The sequence below is a fragment of the Scyliorhinus torazame genome, chromosome 4 (assembly GCF_047496885.1).
Source record: "Scyliorhinus torazame isolate Kashiwa2021f chromosome 4, sScyTor2.1, whole genome shotgun sequence".
Taxonomy (NCBI): Eukaryota; Metazoa; Chordata; class Chondrichthyes; order Carcharhiniformes; family Scyliorhinidae; genus Scyliorhinus; species Scyliorhinus torazame.
Window position 1 is genome coordinate 241,701,647 of NC_092710.1, and position 14,499 is coordinate 241,716,145.

Genomic DNA, 14,499 nt, shown 5'->3' on the forward strand with positions numbered 1-14,499 from the left:
CTGCCTCAACCTGTGGTCCCAAAAAAAGCAAGAGTTGCCAGATCAGAGATCAGGGACGATCGGCTGGAGAATCAATGTTACCGATGAAATCGGGAGTGGCGCCGCTAAGCGGCATACTCTAGGAGTACGCCGCTGTCATAATATCCACGCATGTATATAATGAAGTGCGGACAGGCAGTGATTGACACACAGGATGACCAGTAAGCACACAGCACAGTGCAGCCAATCACCAGACAGGACACCACCACTATAAAGCCAGAGGGCACTAGGTTTCCCGCTCTCTCTGGACCCAGCCACTGAGACAGTCCGAGTCCACGAGCTAGCACAGTGCAAACACCATGTGGTAGCTAGTGAGTCTGGTCAGGCTAGTACAAGGTCTCCAGTCAGTTCAGTATAGTGTTGACCCACAGTTAAATATGTATGTTAGTTCTATCGGTCAATAAAACCGTGTTGGATCTTCTACAGTGTAGAGGTCTGTTACTTGCATCGCTGCATCAACTGTAGTCCACACCGAACTGACCTGCCTAACACATCAGCCGCGTGCCGTATCGACAGTTTCAGGATGTTGCCTGAGGCCCTCCCCATAAAGCTCCGCCCCCCCCAACCGGCCGAGTTCCCGATGGCGTCGGTCACGTGTGCTATCATTTGTCGGGAACTCGGCCTGGCGGCTGTGGACTCAGTCCAGCCCGTCACAGTCGGGGAAGGGCCAATCCGCGGGCAGGGAGGACTTTGGCAGGGGCTGGGGGCACTGTTGGGGGGTGGTCCGGGGCTCGCGAGCCGGCCAAATGGGAAGGCACTATTTTACAGGCCGGGACCACGCGCGGCCGGCGCTATGTTTCTCGGCGCGGCCACTGTAGACCGCCACCGTGCGCATGCGTGGCCATGGATCCGGCAATTATCCGTGCCGTATCGGCAGTTAGGTCCGGGTGGTCTGCGCTGCCTTCCTGCTAGCCCCCAGCCAGATGGAGAATCGGTGGCTGTTTACGTCAAATTTTTGGTCGTAAAACGCCACCGTTCTCACGCCAGCATCAAGACATAGCTTGAAAATCAGAGAATCCAGCCCCAGACCTCACTTCCAAAAGCCTTTCTCCAGCCACTGTCTCTCTTCACAGCTTCTCACAATATCGCTCAGTGCCTCTCCCCCCACAGCTGTTAAAAAATGTCCCTGAGCTCTCTTAGCTCCTCCCATCACTGACCTCCTCTGCCAGTGTTTAACCCTTAAATTGTCCACTATATTCATAACCCAATTTCTTACAATCGTCCAGTCATCACACCGACGAAGGAAAGAGAGAGGGAGAGTGCGCCTCCATTTTGAGGCTCCCTCGCAGCAACTTTACAAAATCTGAAATAAACAGTCACAGCTGTTGGAATGTCATTGTGGAGGGGAGACCCTGAAATTGGGCATGATGTCCACAAACCAGGGCACTGGCTGGTGGCACAAAATTATGCAAATGCCTACCAGCATTTCTGCTCACATATCAGGGAGGAAATTCAGCTGCATCTCCATTCATATTCCAAAAGGAGAAGATGTAGTTGAGGAGAAGGAGGGGGTCTAAGGTAAACCCTTTGGGGTTTCTTGAGGTGATATTGCATGGGTTCATAGAGACGCCACACAGAATGGCAATATGTGTTTCAGACCACCTTCATAGATAATTCCAAGTGAAAGATTGTCTCGAATAGGGCACTATAACTTTAATATATCTGATCAGCTATAAAATCTGTTTCAGGACACTTTCTCGATAATTTCTAATACAGTTTATCTTTTTCTAAAATGTTTTTAAAAGTGGCAATAGCAGGGGAAAGACAGTGTGATTTTTTTCCTAAATAAAATCATTCACCTTGGAAAGCCATTATTTTCCAGCACAGGTCAATTTAAGACGAGAAATTGATGCTCGGAATCCAACTACTGCAGTTTCAGAAGCATCATGAATTCTCACATCACCAGGGAAGATGTAAGGTTGTCGAGTTACTATTGCTTAAACAAATGAATTAATCAAAAATATTTTCTTTTGGAGAAAGAAGTCAATTGAATTTGATAGAAATTGCTCATGATCCGTGATATTTACCAGTGATGTGAGTCATCCGAGAGTGCCTTTAAGAACTGGATGTTTAAGCAATGTACCTTTAAGAAAACAGTGATGTCATAGAGTGGGTAGAGCTCAGGTCAGCCATTTTGCAGTTTGATTTTGCAGTTTGGTTTCAGTTTTGAAAAGTGCCTGGCTGGTTTTGCTGTGAGCTGATTAAAAGGAGAAAGCCAGTTTGAGACAGCAGCTTGAGAAGTTCTGGTTTGGAAAAGAGCTGGGTGTGTGTCTGTGTTTTGCAGTGAGCTGGATTTCTGCCATGAAAGACTATGCCTGGATCATTTGGGTGATTTAAAGTAAAGCCTTTAACCTGATGTGATTTTGTTTAAAGGTGTTAAGTCTCTTGGAAGTTTGAAGGAACATTTTAAGGAATTATTTACTGTTGCAATATTTTCTGAGTTATCTTTGAAGTAAGGGGAGTTAAGAGATCCAATGTTTATTTAAGATATTAAGTTGAGTTCATGGAATAAACAGTGTTTTGTGTTTGAAAACCCACCTGTCCATAATTGTAATACCACACCTAGGGAACAAGCCGTGTGCTAGGAAAAGCAACAAATCCATTAAAGGGAGAGGTTGGTTGAACTCCATGATACATTTGTGGTTCTGAAAAAGCCTCGCCCATAACAATTGGGGGCTCGAGGGGAATAAAAGTCTATCTATTGGATTGGCTTTTGTGAACTTAAAGACAGTGAAGGATTGTTGCTTTTCCGGTGTGGTATTTTAGTTTAAATGGGGAGAGTGTTGTGAACAATGGCTCTTTCAGAGGCTCAGACATTTTTGGGGGTGGTGAATGTTACACGTTACCTTACGGACAGAAATGAAAAACAGACTGTTAGATTTGGCAAGAATATTCGCATTTTGTCAGGTAATGTTAACTGCAAAAGATAAGGTAATTATGGCGGTGGTTAAGCATTTAAAGTTGCCTGAGATAGAGTTTGACTAATTGAAAATGGCAAAAATTCAGTTGCAAATTAATCAAATGGAACATGAGAAAGAATTAAAGTGGCTGGCATACGAGATTGAGAGAGAGGAAAAAGAAAGAGAAGAGAGGACAAAGCAAAGGAGAGAGAAGAAAGGATAAAAGAAAGAATAGCCCTAGCAAAACTAAAAGAAAAAGAAAGGGAGATACAGATCAGGGAAAAAGATAAAGAGAGGGAGTTTGAACTTCAGAAAATGGCCATGAAACATAACAATCAGTTAAAATTGGCAGACGTAAAGGGAAACGTACAGTTGGATGATAGTGATGAGGATAGTGAAAAAGAGTGTCATAGTCGAAGGCTTGGTGGGAATCTATTTAAATATGTCCAAGCATTGCCAAGGTTTGACGAGAAGGAAGTGGAAGCCTTTTTCATTTCATTTGAGAAGGTAGCTAAGCAAATGAAATGGCCACTGGACATGTGGGTGTTACTGATTCAAACAAAGCTGGTAGGTAGAGCTAGTGAAGTGTTTGCATCACTATGGGAGGAAGTATCTGGAAAGTATGAGGAGGTGAAGAAATCCATCTTAAGTGCATATGAGCGAGTGCCTGAAGCAGGTAAAGAAGTCACAATTTTAAGAGATACATGGGCTAGTCAATCTTTAATGGTAATGATGAGGAATTATGTAGTTTGCGAAGAATGGTGCCAGAAAAGGTGGTGACATGTGGAATTCAGGGTGAGAGGAGTAGTGTTCCATTATATAAGATAATGTTGGAAAGTCCAGTGAAGAGTGGTGAAGTGGTAGTAGGAGTAATAGATAAACTGTATTCCTGGACAAGATAGTTTATTTTGGGTGATGATATAGCTGGATCGCAGGTGGGAGTGATGCCTACTGTGGTTAATCAGCCATTGGAAAATCAGTCAACTGAAGGGTTGAAGGACGAATATCCTGGGATTTTTCTGGATTGTCGAGTAACAAGGTCGCAAAGTCACAGGTTAAGACAAGAGGAGAAATCAAAGAGTGAAGATGAAGCTAAAGTGCAATTAACAGAAACGATTTTTGACCAGATGGTTGAAAAAGAACAAGAACAGGTGGAGGGTGAGGTGAATATTTTTAGTTCAGGAACATTGGCAGAGTTACAACAGAAAGATGTAGAAATAAAACGGATATATTAGAAAGCATATACGGAAGAGGAATCTGAGTGTATACCAGAGTGTTATTACCGTAAAAATGATGTCTTGATGAGAAAATGGAGACCTGTTCATATGCAGGCGGATGAAAACTGGGCAGAAGTTCATCAAGTAGTATTGCCGGTAGGGTATAGAAAGGAGGTGTTGCGAGTTGCACATGAGGTACCAGTGGGAGGTCATTTGGGAATAAGGAAAACTCAAGCTAAAATCCAGAAACATTTTTATTGGCCTGGACTACAGAAAGATGTAGTTCAATGTTGTCAATCATGTCACACATGTCAAGTGATAGGGAAACCTCAAGCAGTGATAAAATCAGCGCTCTTAATACCCATTCCAGCATTTAAGGAACCTTTTACAAGGGTCCTAATCGATTGTGTAGGACCGCTTCCTAAAACAAAAAGTGGGAATCAATATCTTTTGACTATAATGGATGTGTCTACTAGGTATCCAGAGGCCATTCCAGTACGTAATATTACAGCTAAAAGGATTGTGGAGGAGTTGCTTGAATTCTTTACTAGATATGGACTACCCACAGACATTCAATCGGATCAAGGAACTAATTTTACTTCAAAGTTATTCAAAGTTATGGATAGCTTAGGAATAAAACAATTTAAATCAACTGCGTACCATCCAGAATCGCAGGGAGCATTAGAAAGGTGGCATCAGACATTAAAGACAATATTGAGGGCCTATTGTCAAGATTATCCAGAGGATTGGGATAAAGTAATCCCATTTGTTTTGTTTGCAATTAGGGATGCACCTAATGAGTCTACCAAATTTAGTCCTTTTGAACTAATTTTTGGTCATGAGGTAAGAGGACCACTTAAATTGATGAAGGAAAAATTGGTGGGTGAGAAATCGGAAATTCCACTATTGGATTACGTGTCAAATTTTAGGGAACGATTAAATAGAGCAGGTGAATTGGCTAGACAACATTTGAAAATTGCACAAAATGTGATGAAACGGGTAGCGGACAAGAAATCCAAAGTTCGTAGTTTTGCCAGTGGGGATAAAGTTTTAGTGTTGATACCAGTGGTAGGGGAGACTTTAAAAGCTAGGTTTTGTGAACTGTTTCAGATTGAAAGGAAATTAAGTGAGCTGAATTATGTGGAAAAAACACCAGATAGAAGGCTCACCGAGTGTGTCATGTGAATATGCTTAAAAGGTACTTTGAAAGGGAAGGAGAGAAAAAGGAGGTTTTAATGATTCTAACTCAAAGTGACGAACCAAATCCAGGTGACTGTGATTTTGACATACCTCAAATTAAATTGGAAAATGAGAATGTTCTTAAAAATTGGGATAAATTAAGTTACCTTCCAGAGGAAAAACAAACTGACTTGAAAGAGTTATTGATATCACATGGGCAAGTTTGTAGAGATAAATTGGGAAGTACTAAAATGGCTATACATGATGTAAATGTGGGAAATGCTGTTCCTATCAAACAACATCCATATAGACTTAATCCTTTAAAATTGGCACAGGTTAACAAAGAGATTGAGAGTATGCTTAAAAATGGCATAATTGAAGTGGGTTGCAGCCAATGGCGCTCACCCATAGTGATGGTACCTAAACCAAACAGTACCCAATGGTTGTGTTTGGACTATCAAAAGGTGAATGCAGTTACAAGAATGGACTCTTATTCTATCCCACCATTGAAGGATTGCATGGAGAAAGTGGGACAATCTGCTTTTATTTCCACTTTCCAGACATGGAAAGAACATTTAAAACATCGTATGGAGTTCTTCGATCAACTTCAGGTGGCGGGTTTGGTGATGAACCTAGCCGAAAGTGAATTTGGAGAAGCCCGAATCACTTTTCTTGAGGAGTTTCCGATACCCTCAAGACAAAGGGAGGCAATGCGATCTCTTACCATGAATGAATTTGATCGAACCTTTGTGCAAAAGTTTTGTGGCGTGATTACTCCACTGATGGAGTTGCTAAAGAAACCTAAAAAATTTCAATGGACAGCGGACTTTCAACAGGCATTTGACTGCCTGAAAGCTGTGATCACCAATGCTCGTGTATTGGAGAATTGCAAGGGACTCTGTGGTCAGATTGAACGAAAGTATCTGATTCTAAAGAGAAATGCCGAGGAGTAGAGGAATGGATGGATCGTGCAGAGACTTTGTTGAAAAAGTCTATCAACCATTTTAGTTGGAGGAAGAAGAACAAAGAAAAATGGACTATATTATTATACCTGTTTGCGTGTGTTGTTTTCTTTAAATAAAAATGTATATTTAATGTGTGCATTTCTTAGTGGATGGTGCAAAAGTGAAAAATGAAACCATCTTGAAGTTGATGGGGTTTTTTTTCTTGGGGGGATGTGTCATGCGAGAGTACCTTTAAGAACTGGTTGTTTAAGCAATGTACCTTTAAGAAAACAGTGATGCCATAGAGTGGGTGGAGCTCAATGAGAGATCCAATGTTTAGTTGAGATGTTAAGTTGAGTTCATGGAATAAACAGTGTTTTATGTTTGAAAACCCACCTGTCCATAATTGTAATACCACACCTAGGGAAAAAGCCATGTGCTAGGAAAAGCAACAAATCCATTGAAGGGAGAGGTTGGTTGAACTCCATGATACATTTTGGGGTTCTGAAAACGCCTCGCCCATAACATGTGATTTTGAGTTCAGTCCCAAAACCATTTCTCCAAATTGGAACATGATCTATATTCTTGATACCGTTTTACATTCTCACACACGTGGCATGCGTGTTCACACCAGGAAAACGGATTCCTCACTGAGTAGTGTTTCCTCCATTTGAAGTAGGTCATGTACAAATCTTCATTCCCGTCCAGTTTGTGCAGGTAACCCGCAAGTTCTTTAGCTGAGTGGAAATCATCCACATGAATGAAAGAATCGGCTGGAATGTAATTTTCATAGTTTTTTCTAGATGTCCCCAGGACCACAGGCACGGTGCCAGCACGCAAAGCATTGTAGAGCTTTTCAGTTATGTAATCTTCATGTACTGAATTCTCAAAGGCAAGGTAGAATTTAGAACTAGATATGGTAGGCATCAATTTGTGATTGTCCAGACGTTTCCCGAAGGCTTGACCGTAAGTGTTGATATTAATGTATTTGCGGAATTCATTGTAGAACTTCACTCTGGCATGATTAGTGTTCCAATGGCTTACAACCCAACACACCAGATTGCTTTTCTTAGGCAGTTTAAAATCTAATGGCACTCTGTTTATTATCAGAGACCCATAAGACGCTTTGATATCTGAATCATGACGATATGTCAAGGTCAGGTTGAAGAAATGGTCGAGTCCAGTCTTTTTTGGAGAGTGGGTAGGTGACTCCAGGTTCATCCAAACCCATTTCTGAAATGTTGGCCGAGGCTGTTTGGGCAGATTGGACAAGTCTCCACTCATGTCTCGGTGATGGAAAAGGACAGCATGAGATTTGTTATAGAGGTTTCTATCTGCAGTTAAACGGCAGTTGAACTCAGATCCACAAGAATTGAGCTCAAATTTTGCACCAAAAGGCCAAAGCCAAATGAGTACAATAGTTTCATTCTTTTCAATAACTTTCACAAGGGGCTTTTTCACACCGAGTATCGATTTGGCAGATTCCAATGGAGTATAAATCCAGTTGGTTGTTGGTTGGACATACAGCAACAACATGGCTAAAAAACAGCCCAAACAGATGGTGGATATTAACAGGATGCGAAAAACCCCTGTATTACCAATTGATGTCATAATGTCTCCTGTGAAGGGAAAGATTAAGACTATTAGGATCCTGGAAGCACAGCTTCTCTTCCAATTAACTGCATCAAGATCCAGAATGTTTGAACACAGCTTTCTGAATGGAATGAGGAAGATTTAGCTTGGAGATATAAGAGAGAAGGTAAAGAGAGTGGAAGAGGAGAAAGCTTAAAATGAGAGTTCAATTTAGGAAAGAAGTGAACAAAAAGAATGAAGAAAAATGATAGTAAGAGGATCTAATCAAACACAGACAACAATGAGCATGATAATGTTGTCAACATTACAATGCACTGTGGAATAAAAGGAAAGAAAGATTTGCATTTATATTGCACCTTTCATAGAGCCATAGGATAGAATTGAAGGTAGATGATGGGGTTACTGCACATCAACTGGACAACGGCCTTCCCTGTGATCAAGGAAACTGGGGCAGAAATTCTGCCTCCTTTAATGCTCTTGGCCAATCAGAGGCGATCAGCTGAGTTTGCTTGGCAGGGCCCCCAGCTAATGTGCAATGAGGCAGGATTAATTAATGGGCTCATAATTTTCAGTCATCATACATGACTGAATTTTGCACTCATTTTGAATAAGCAAGGTGTAGATCTAAGACTGGTGTTTTAAATTTAAATAAAGGGTACGAAGACAGAGCTGGGCAACGTGAACTGGGAACGTTTGGCTGAGCGATAGATGAGTTGAGATGCAGTGGCAGATATTTAAGGAGATATATCATAACACTCAACAAAGATGCATTCCAGTTCAAAAGAATTATTTGAGGAGAAGGATGCGTCATCCATGGAAGTGAGGAAGTTAAAGATAGCAGGGAATTGAAAGAAAACGCATATAATTTTGCTAAGATTAGTGGCAAGTCAGAGGATTGGACAGATATAAGTAAAACAAAGAATGACTGGAAAAGTAATAAGAGAGTAAGCAAGCTAGAAATATTAAAATAAGCATACAGAGTTCCTACAGATATTTGAAAAGAAAAATGGTCGCTAAGGTGGGTGTTTGTCCTCTGGGGGGTGGGCGAGTCTGGTGATTAGTAATGAGAAATATGGAAATGGAAGAAGCACTGGATAGATGTTTTGTGTCTGTCTTCTTTGTAGAAGACACAAATAACATCCCAGAAATAATTGTAAAGCAAGAAGTTGAAAAAGGGAGGAATTGAAATCAATTCGTATCAGGAAAAGGGTACTGAGAAAAATGTTAAAAGCAAAGCTGACAAGTCCCTGGTTCTGATAGACTTCAACCTAGGGTCTTAAAATAAGTGGTTGCAGAGATAGTAATTTTTCCAAAATTCCCTAGATTATAAAAATCTCCCATCTGCTTGGAAGTTTGCAAATGTAAATCTATTATTCAAGAAAGAAGGGAGACAGAAAGAGGAAATTACAGGCCAATTAGTCGAACATCGGCCAGAGGGAAAATGCTAGAATCCATTATTTAGGAGCTTATCTATGGTGATTGTCCCTTCAAGGGCAACACAGCAGAGTAAGGGTCACATGGCCTGTGTGACCAATCGGGACTTAGTGTTTGGAATCCATGGTGAGAAAGGTTCTTCGGCAAAGCAACATTTTGGGAGCTTGCTATAGCCATGAGACTGCTGTCCAATTCTCATTTATAAACACCTTTTGTGTTCACAAATGACATCTGTGAAAGTGCACCTTTACATCTGGTGACGAGGATAAATTATCCTGACACTACCTCTGACCCAACACCTGTGAGTAATATGTTTCAATCGAAGTCTAAGAAAATAAAGTACTCACCAGAATAAACCTATTTGACACCTCCATGGAGGACTGGACACAATAAGTTGAGTGCCTTGGATATGATTTCCAAGCAAACAAAGTGGAGAGGAGATGAAACACAAAGTAATTCTCCTTGTGGAACTCAGGCCTAAAACCTTATTTGCAGTCTTACAGCCCCAAGTGAGACCGACTCCAGATAATTTAGTGAGCTCATGGATTTAATAAATGTTCAATTGCACCCTCAACCATCAATCATATTCCAGAGATTCAAATTGAATTTGAGGGCGGGAGCCGCAAGTGACTTGATCACAACTTACATTGTTAGACTGAAGCAATCATGGAGTATTGTGATTTTGGAGCCAACCTAAACAACATGTTATGGGACAGGTTCATCTGTGGCATGAACAACATCATTCAACACAGATTGCTTCCAGAGGCCAAGGTAAATTTGAAACGAGCAATGGAGATAGTGATGGCCGTGGAAAGTGCTGAAAAAGGTGCATAAGACCTGCAGAGCGCATTAAATGGTGTTGTTCACCAGTTAGGGAAGGAACCTATAGGACACCATGGCACCAAAACCACTGAAATCGCTGTGAAGCAGGAAACAATCTCAGCTACAAACTACAGAATAGGCAATCAATCTGTAATGCTTAAAATGGAATATTAACAATAAGGAGTTAACCACACTCCTGAATCATGTGAGTTTAAGGAGACAATCGGCGAAATTCTCCCCCAATGGTGCGTTGTCCGCCGACTGGCGCCAAAAACGGCGCCAATCAGATGGGCATCGCGCCGGCCCAAAGGTGCAGAATGCTCCGCATCTTTGGGGGCCAAACCCCAACATTGAGGGGCTAGGCCGACGCCGGAGGGATTTCCGCCCCGCCAGCTGGCGGAAATGGCGTTTGTTGCCCCGCCAGCTGCCGCGGAAATGCGGCGCATGCGCGGGAGCGTCAGCGGCCGCTGACAGTTTCCCGGCGCATGCGCGGGAGCATCAGCGGGCGCCAACAGTTTCCCACGCATGCGCAGTGGGGAGAGTCACTTCCTCCTCCGCCATGGTGGAGGCCGTGGCGGAGGCGGAAGGGAAAGAGTGCCCCCACGGCACAGGCCTGCCCGCGGATCGGTGGGCCCCGATCGCGGGCCAGGCCACCGTGGGGGCACCCCCCCGGGGTCAGATCACCTCACGCCCCCCCCCCAGGACCCCGGAGCCCGGCCACGCCGCCTGGTCCCGCCGATAAATACCAGGTTTAATTTACGCCGGCGGGACAGGCAATTTCTGGGCGGGACTTCAGCCCATCCGGGCCGGAGAATTGAGCGGGGGTCCCGCCAACCGGCGCGGCCCGATTCCCGCCCCCGCCCAATGTCCGGTACCGGAGACTTCGGCGGGGGCGGGGGCGGGATTCACGGCGGCCAAAGGCCATTCTCCGACCCGGCGGGGGGTCGGAGAATGACGCCCAATGTTTTTATTGTCACAAGAGGAATGCAGTCAAGGTCAGCAACTAATTGATCAATCATGATGTTACAAAAATACATTGTGAAAGAGCTTAGCACCAGTGATTCTGCTATTCACTCTCTGTTTAATCTAAAGGCAGGCAAGATAGGTCCTATTGCTGTAATGCTCTGGGTAAATGGGAGGCCTAAACAGCTGGCTTGTAATGCAGAACAAGGCCAGCAGCACGGGTTCAATTCCCATACCGGACTCCCTGAACAGGGGCTGGAATGTGGTGACTAGGGGCTTTTCACAGTAACTTCATTGAAGCCTACTTTTTTAAAAATAAATTTAGAGTACCCAATTAATTTTTTCCAATTAAGGGACAATTTTGCATGGCCAATCCACCTAGCCTGCACATCTTTGGGTTGTCGGGGCGAAACTCATGCAAACACGGGGAGAATGTGCAAATTCCACACGGACAGTGACCCAGAGTCGGGATCGAACCTGGGACCTCGGCGCTGTGAGGCTGCAGGGCTAACCCACTGCGCCACCGTGCTGCCATTGAAGCCTACTTGTGACAATAAGCAATTATTATTATTATTATTAAGATGGAAGTGGATCCGGGCCATTAGTCACTATGATGGATGAGAATTCATTTCAGTACCTAAGTGAAGGAGTCCAACCATTGAACTTCAAGAGCACTTAGAGACTTATATGGGAGAAGCAATAAAAATAAAAGGCATTACAATGGTACTTGTAAGCTATGGACAACAGTCTACCCAACTCCCAGTGACAACAGTGATGGGTGAAGGACCAAGCCTTCTCAGCCGCGATCGGCTCAAAGAAATCAAGTTGAATTGGGCTGAGAGTTTTCAAGTGTGGGAAGGGGGACTGCCCAAACCGAAAAGAAAATACGGGAACGTCTTCTGTGATAAGGGCTACAAGCTAAAGTTTATGTGGATTCAGGGGCGACAGATCAATTATTTAGGGTAAGACCGGTACCTGGGCTGGATTCTCTGTGACATCATGCCGAAATCGCGAAACGCGATCGGCTGGAGAATCGGCTCCGATGCCAAAATCGGATCCAGAAATACAGTACACATCTCATTATCAGCCCTGACGACCGATTCTCCGGGGCCTCAGCGATTCTGCGCCCCAGATGGGCTGATTTCCCGACAGCGTGTTTCTAATGAGCTGTACAAAATTGTGAAGCCACCGTGCTGGCTGAGGCAACTGCGAGAGGAGGTAGGAGTTGGTGTGGGGAGCACTGCGGCCTCCCGTTTCGGACACTGGCTGTGCTTTCTGCAGGGGTATTTGCTACTCAATTTCCCGCTGACTATTTGGGGGCCTGTAGTACAGTCCTATCAAGGTGATCTCTCCCTTATTTTTCAGTTCCACCCATATAGACTCAGTGGGCGAACCCTCGGATACATCCCCTCTAAGAACTGCCGTGATGTTCTCCCTAAACAAAAACGCCACTCCCCCTCCTCTCTTACCTCCTGTTCTATTTTTTCTATAGCATCTGTACCCCAGAACATTGAGCTGCCAGTCCTGCCCCTCCCTGAGCCATGTTTCAGTCATAGCTATAATATCCCAGTCCCATGTGCCCATCCATGCCCTGAGTTCATCCGCTTTGCCCGTCAGGCCCCTTGCATTGAAATAAATGCAGTTTAATGTAGACTTTCCTTGCTCTCTGCCCTGCTTTCTCTGGTCATGCTTTACACACTCTCCCTTCCTGCCTTTTGTTTCCGTCCCCACTGACTTCCTACATCGGTTCCCATCCCCCTGCCAAATTAGTTTAAACCCTCCCCAACTGCACTAGCAAACACACCCCCGAGAACATTGGTTCCGGTCCCACCGAGATGCAGACCGTCCGATTTGTACAGGTCCCACCTCCCCCAGAACTGGTCCCAATGTCCCAGGAATTTGAAACCCTCCCTCTTGCACCATCTCTCAAGCCACGTATTCATCCTAGCTATCCTGTCATTCCTACTCTGACTATCACGTGGCACTGGTAGCAATCCTGAGATTACTACCTTTGAGGTCCTACTTTTTAGTTTAACTCCTAACTCCCTAAATTCAGCTTGTAGGACCTCATCCCATTTTCTACCTATATCGTTGGTGCCTATATGCACCACGACAGCTGGCTGTTCACCCTCCCCCTCCAGAATGCCCTGCAGCCGCTCCGAGACATCCTTGACCCTTGCACCAGGGAGGCAACATACCAACCTGGATTCTCGTTTGCGTCCGCAGAAATGCCTGTCTATTCCCCTTACAATTGAATACCCTATCACTATAGCTCTGCCACTCTTTTTCCCGCCCTTCTGTGCAGCAGAGCCAGCCACGTTGCCATGAACCTGGCTGCTGCCACCTTCCCCTGGTGAGCCATCTCCCCCAACAGTTTCCAAAACGGTAAATCTGCTTTGGAGGGAGATGACCGCAGGGGATCCCTGCACTGCCTTCCTACTCTTCCTCTGTCTGTTGGTCACCCATTCCCTATCTGCCTCAGTAATTTTAATCTGCGGTGTGACCAACTCACTGAATGTGCTATCCACAACTTCCTCAGCATCGCGGATGCTCCAAAGTGAATCCATCCGCAGCTCCAGAGCCGTCAAGCGGTCTAACAGGAGCTGCAGTTGGACACACTTCTTGCAGATGAAGGAGTCAGGGACACCAGAAGGTTCCCTGACTTGCCACATCTCACAAGAGGAGCATGACACGGGTCTGAGCTCTCCTGCCATGACTTAAACCTGAAGTTAAATTTGAACTACACTACACAGCTAAGAGAAAGTCAAAGAGAGAAAAATCACTTACTAGTCACAAGCCAATCGCTTACCTGCTGGCTGTGATGTAATTGCTCCCGAGACTCCCTCACAGGTCTGCTTCTCTGCACCTCCTTAAGATGAGCACCAAATTCCCTTCACTAGTTAATTAATTTACTTAATTAATTGGATTTTTTTTTTTTTTTTTTTGGAAACTCAACTCCAAACACCAAACTCCAAAAAACACAGCCCTCACTCACCTCTTACCCGAACTCAGCCTTACCCAAACTCAGATACACTCTGTTTGCTTCCAGCACTCCGTTTCTAAAGGCTCGTCAGCCACACCTTTTGTATCCTTCCTGATTTACACTCAGCCAATAGGCCTGCTCCCGGAACTGAACTCCCGAAACTAACAGCTGACCTGCAAGGTAAGGAAGCTGTTAAACAGTTAAAAAATGGGGGGGAGGCACCGGAGTGGCAGCCGGGAGAGTAGGGGAGATTTTTGAGAGGGGTGTAAGGATGTTGTGGCTGTTTGCTGTTGCCGCGGTTGGTTTTGGTTTTTCTTCTTTCTTATGTATATATTTGAAAATGCTTCCAATAAAATATTTAAAGATAAAAGACTGTGAAAAGATCGATTCACTCCAGGCATGATTCCATGAAGAAATCAGGTTAG

General features: G+C 44.2%; 1 protein-coding gene across 1 annotated transcript; it reads right to left on the bottom strand.

Annotated features, from left to right (window-relative positions):
* Nucleotides 1–6,545: 6,545 nt before the first annotated feature.
* Nucleotides 6,546–7,890, bottom strand: LOC140410845 (4-galactosyl-N-acetylglucosaminide 3-alpha-L-fucosyltransferase 9-like). Its single transcript, XM_072499549.1, has one exon. It carries the CDS (start codon nt 7,888–7,890, stop codon nt 6,820–6,822), a length of 1,071 nt encoding a protein of 356 aa, XP_072355650.1. The 3' UTR covers nt 6,546–6,819.
* Between the last annotated feature and the right edge of the window lie 6,609 nt (nt 7,891–14,499).

Bases quoted from the DNA above. Each gene is read 5' to 3' on its own strand.
- LOC140410845 (XM_072499549.1), bottom strand. From the start codon at position 7,890: ATGACATCAATTGGTAATACAGGGGTTTTTCGCATCCTGTTAATATCC.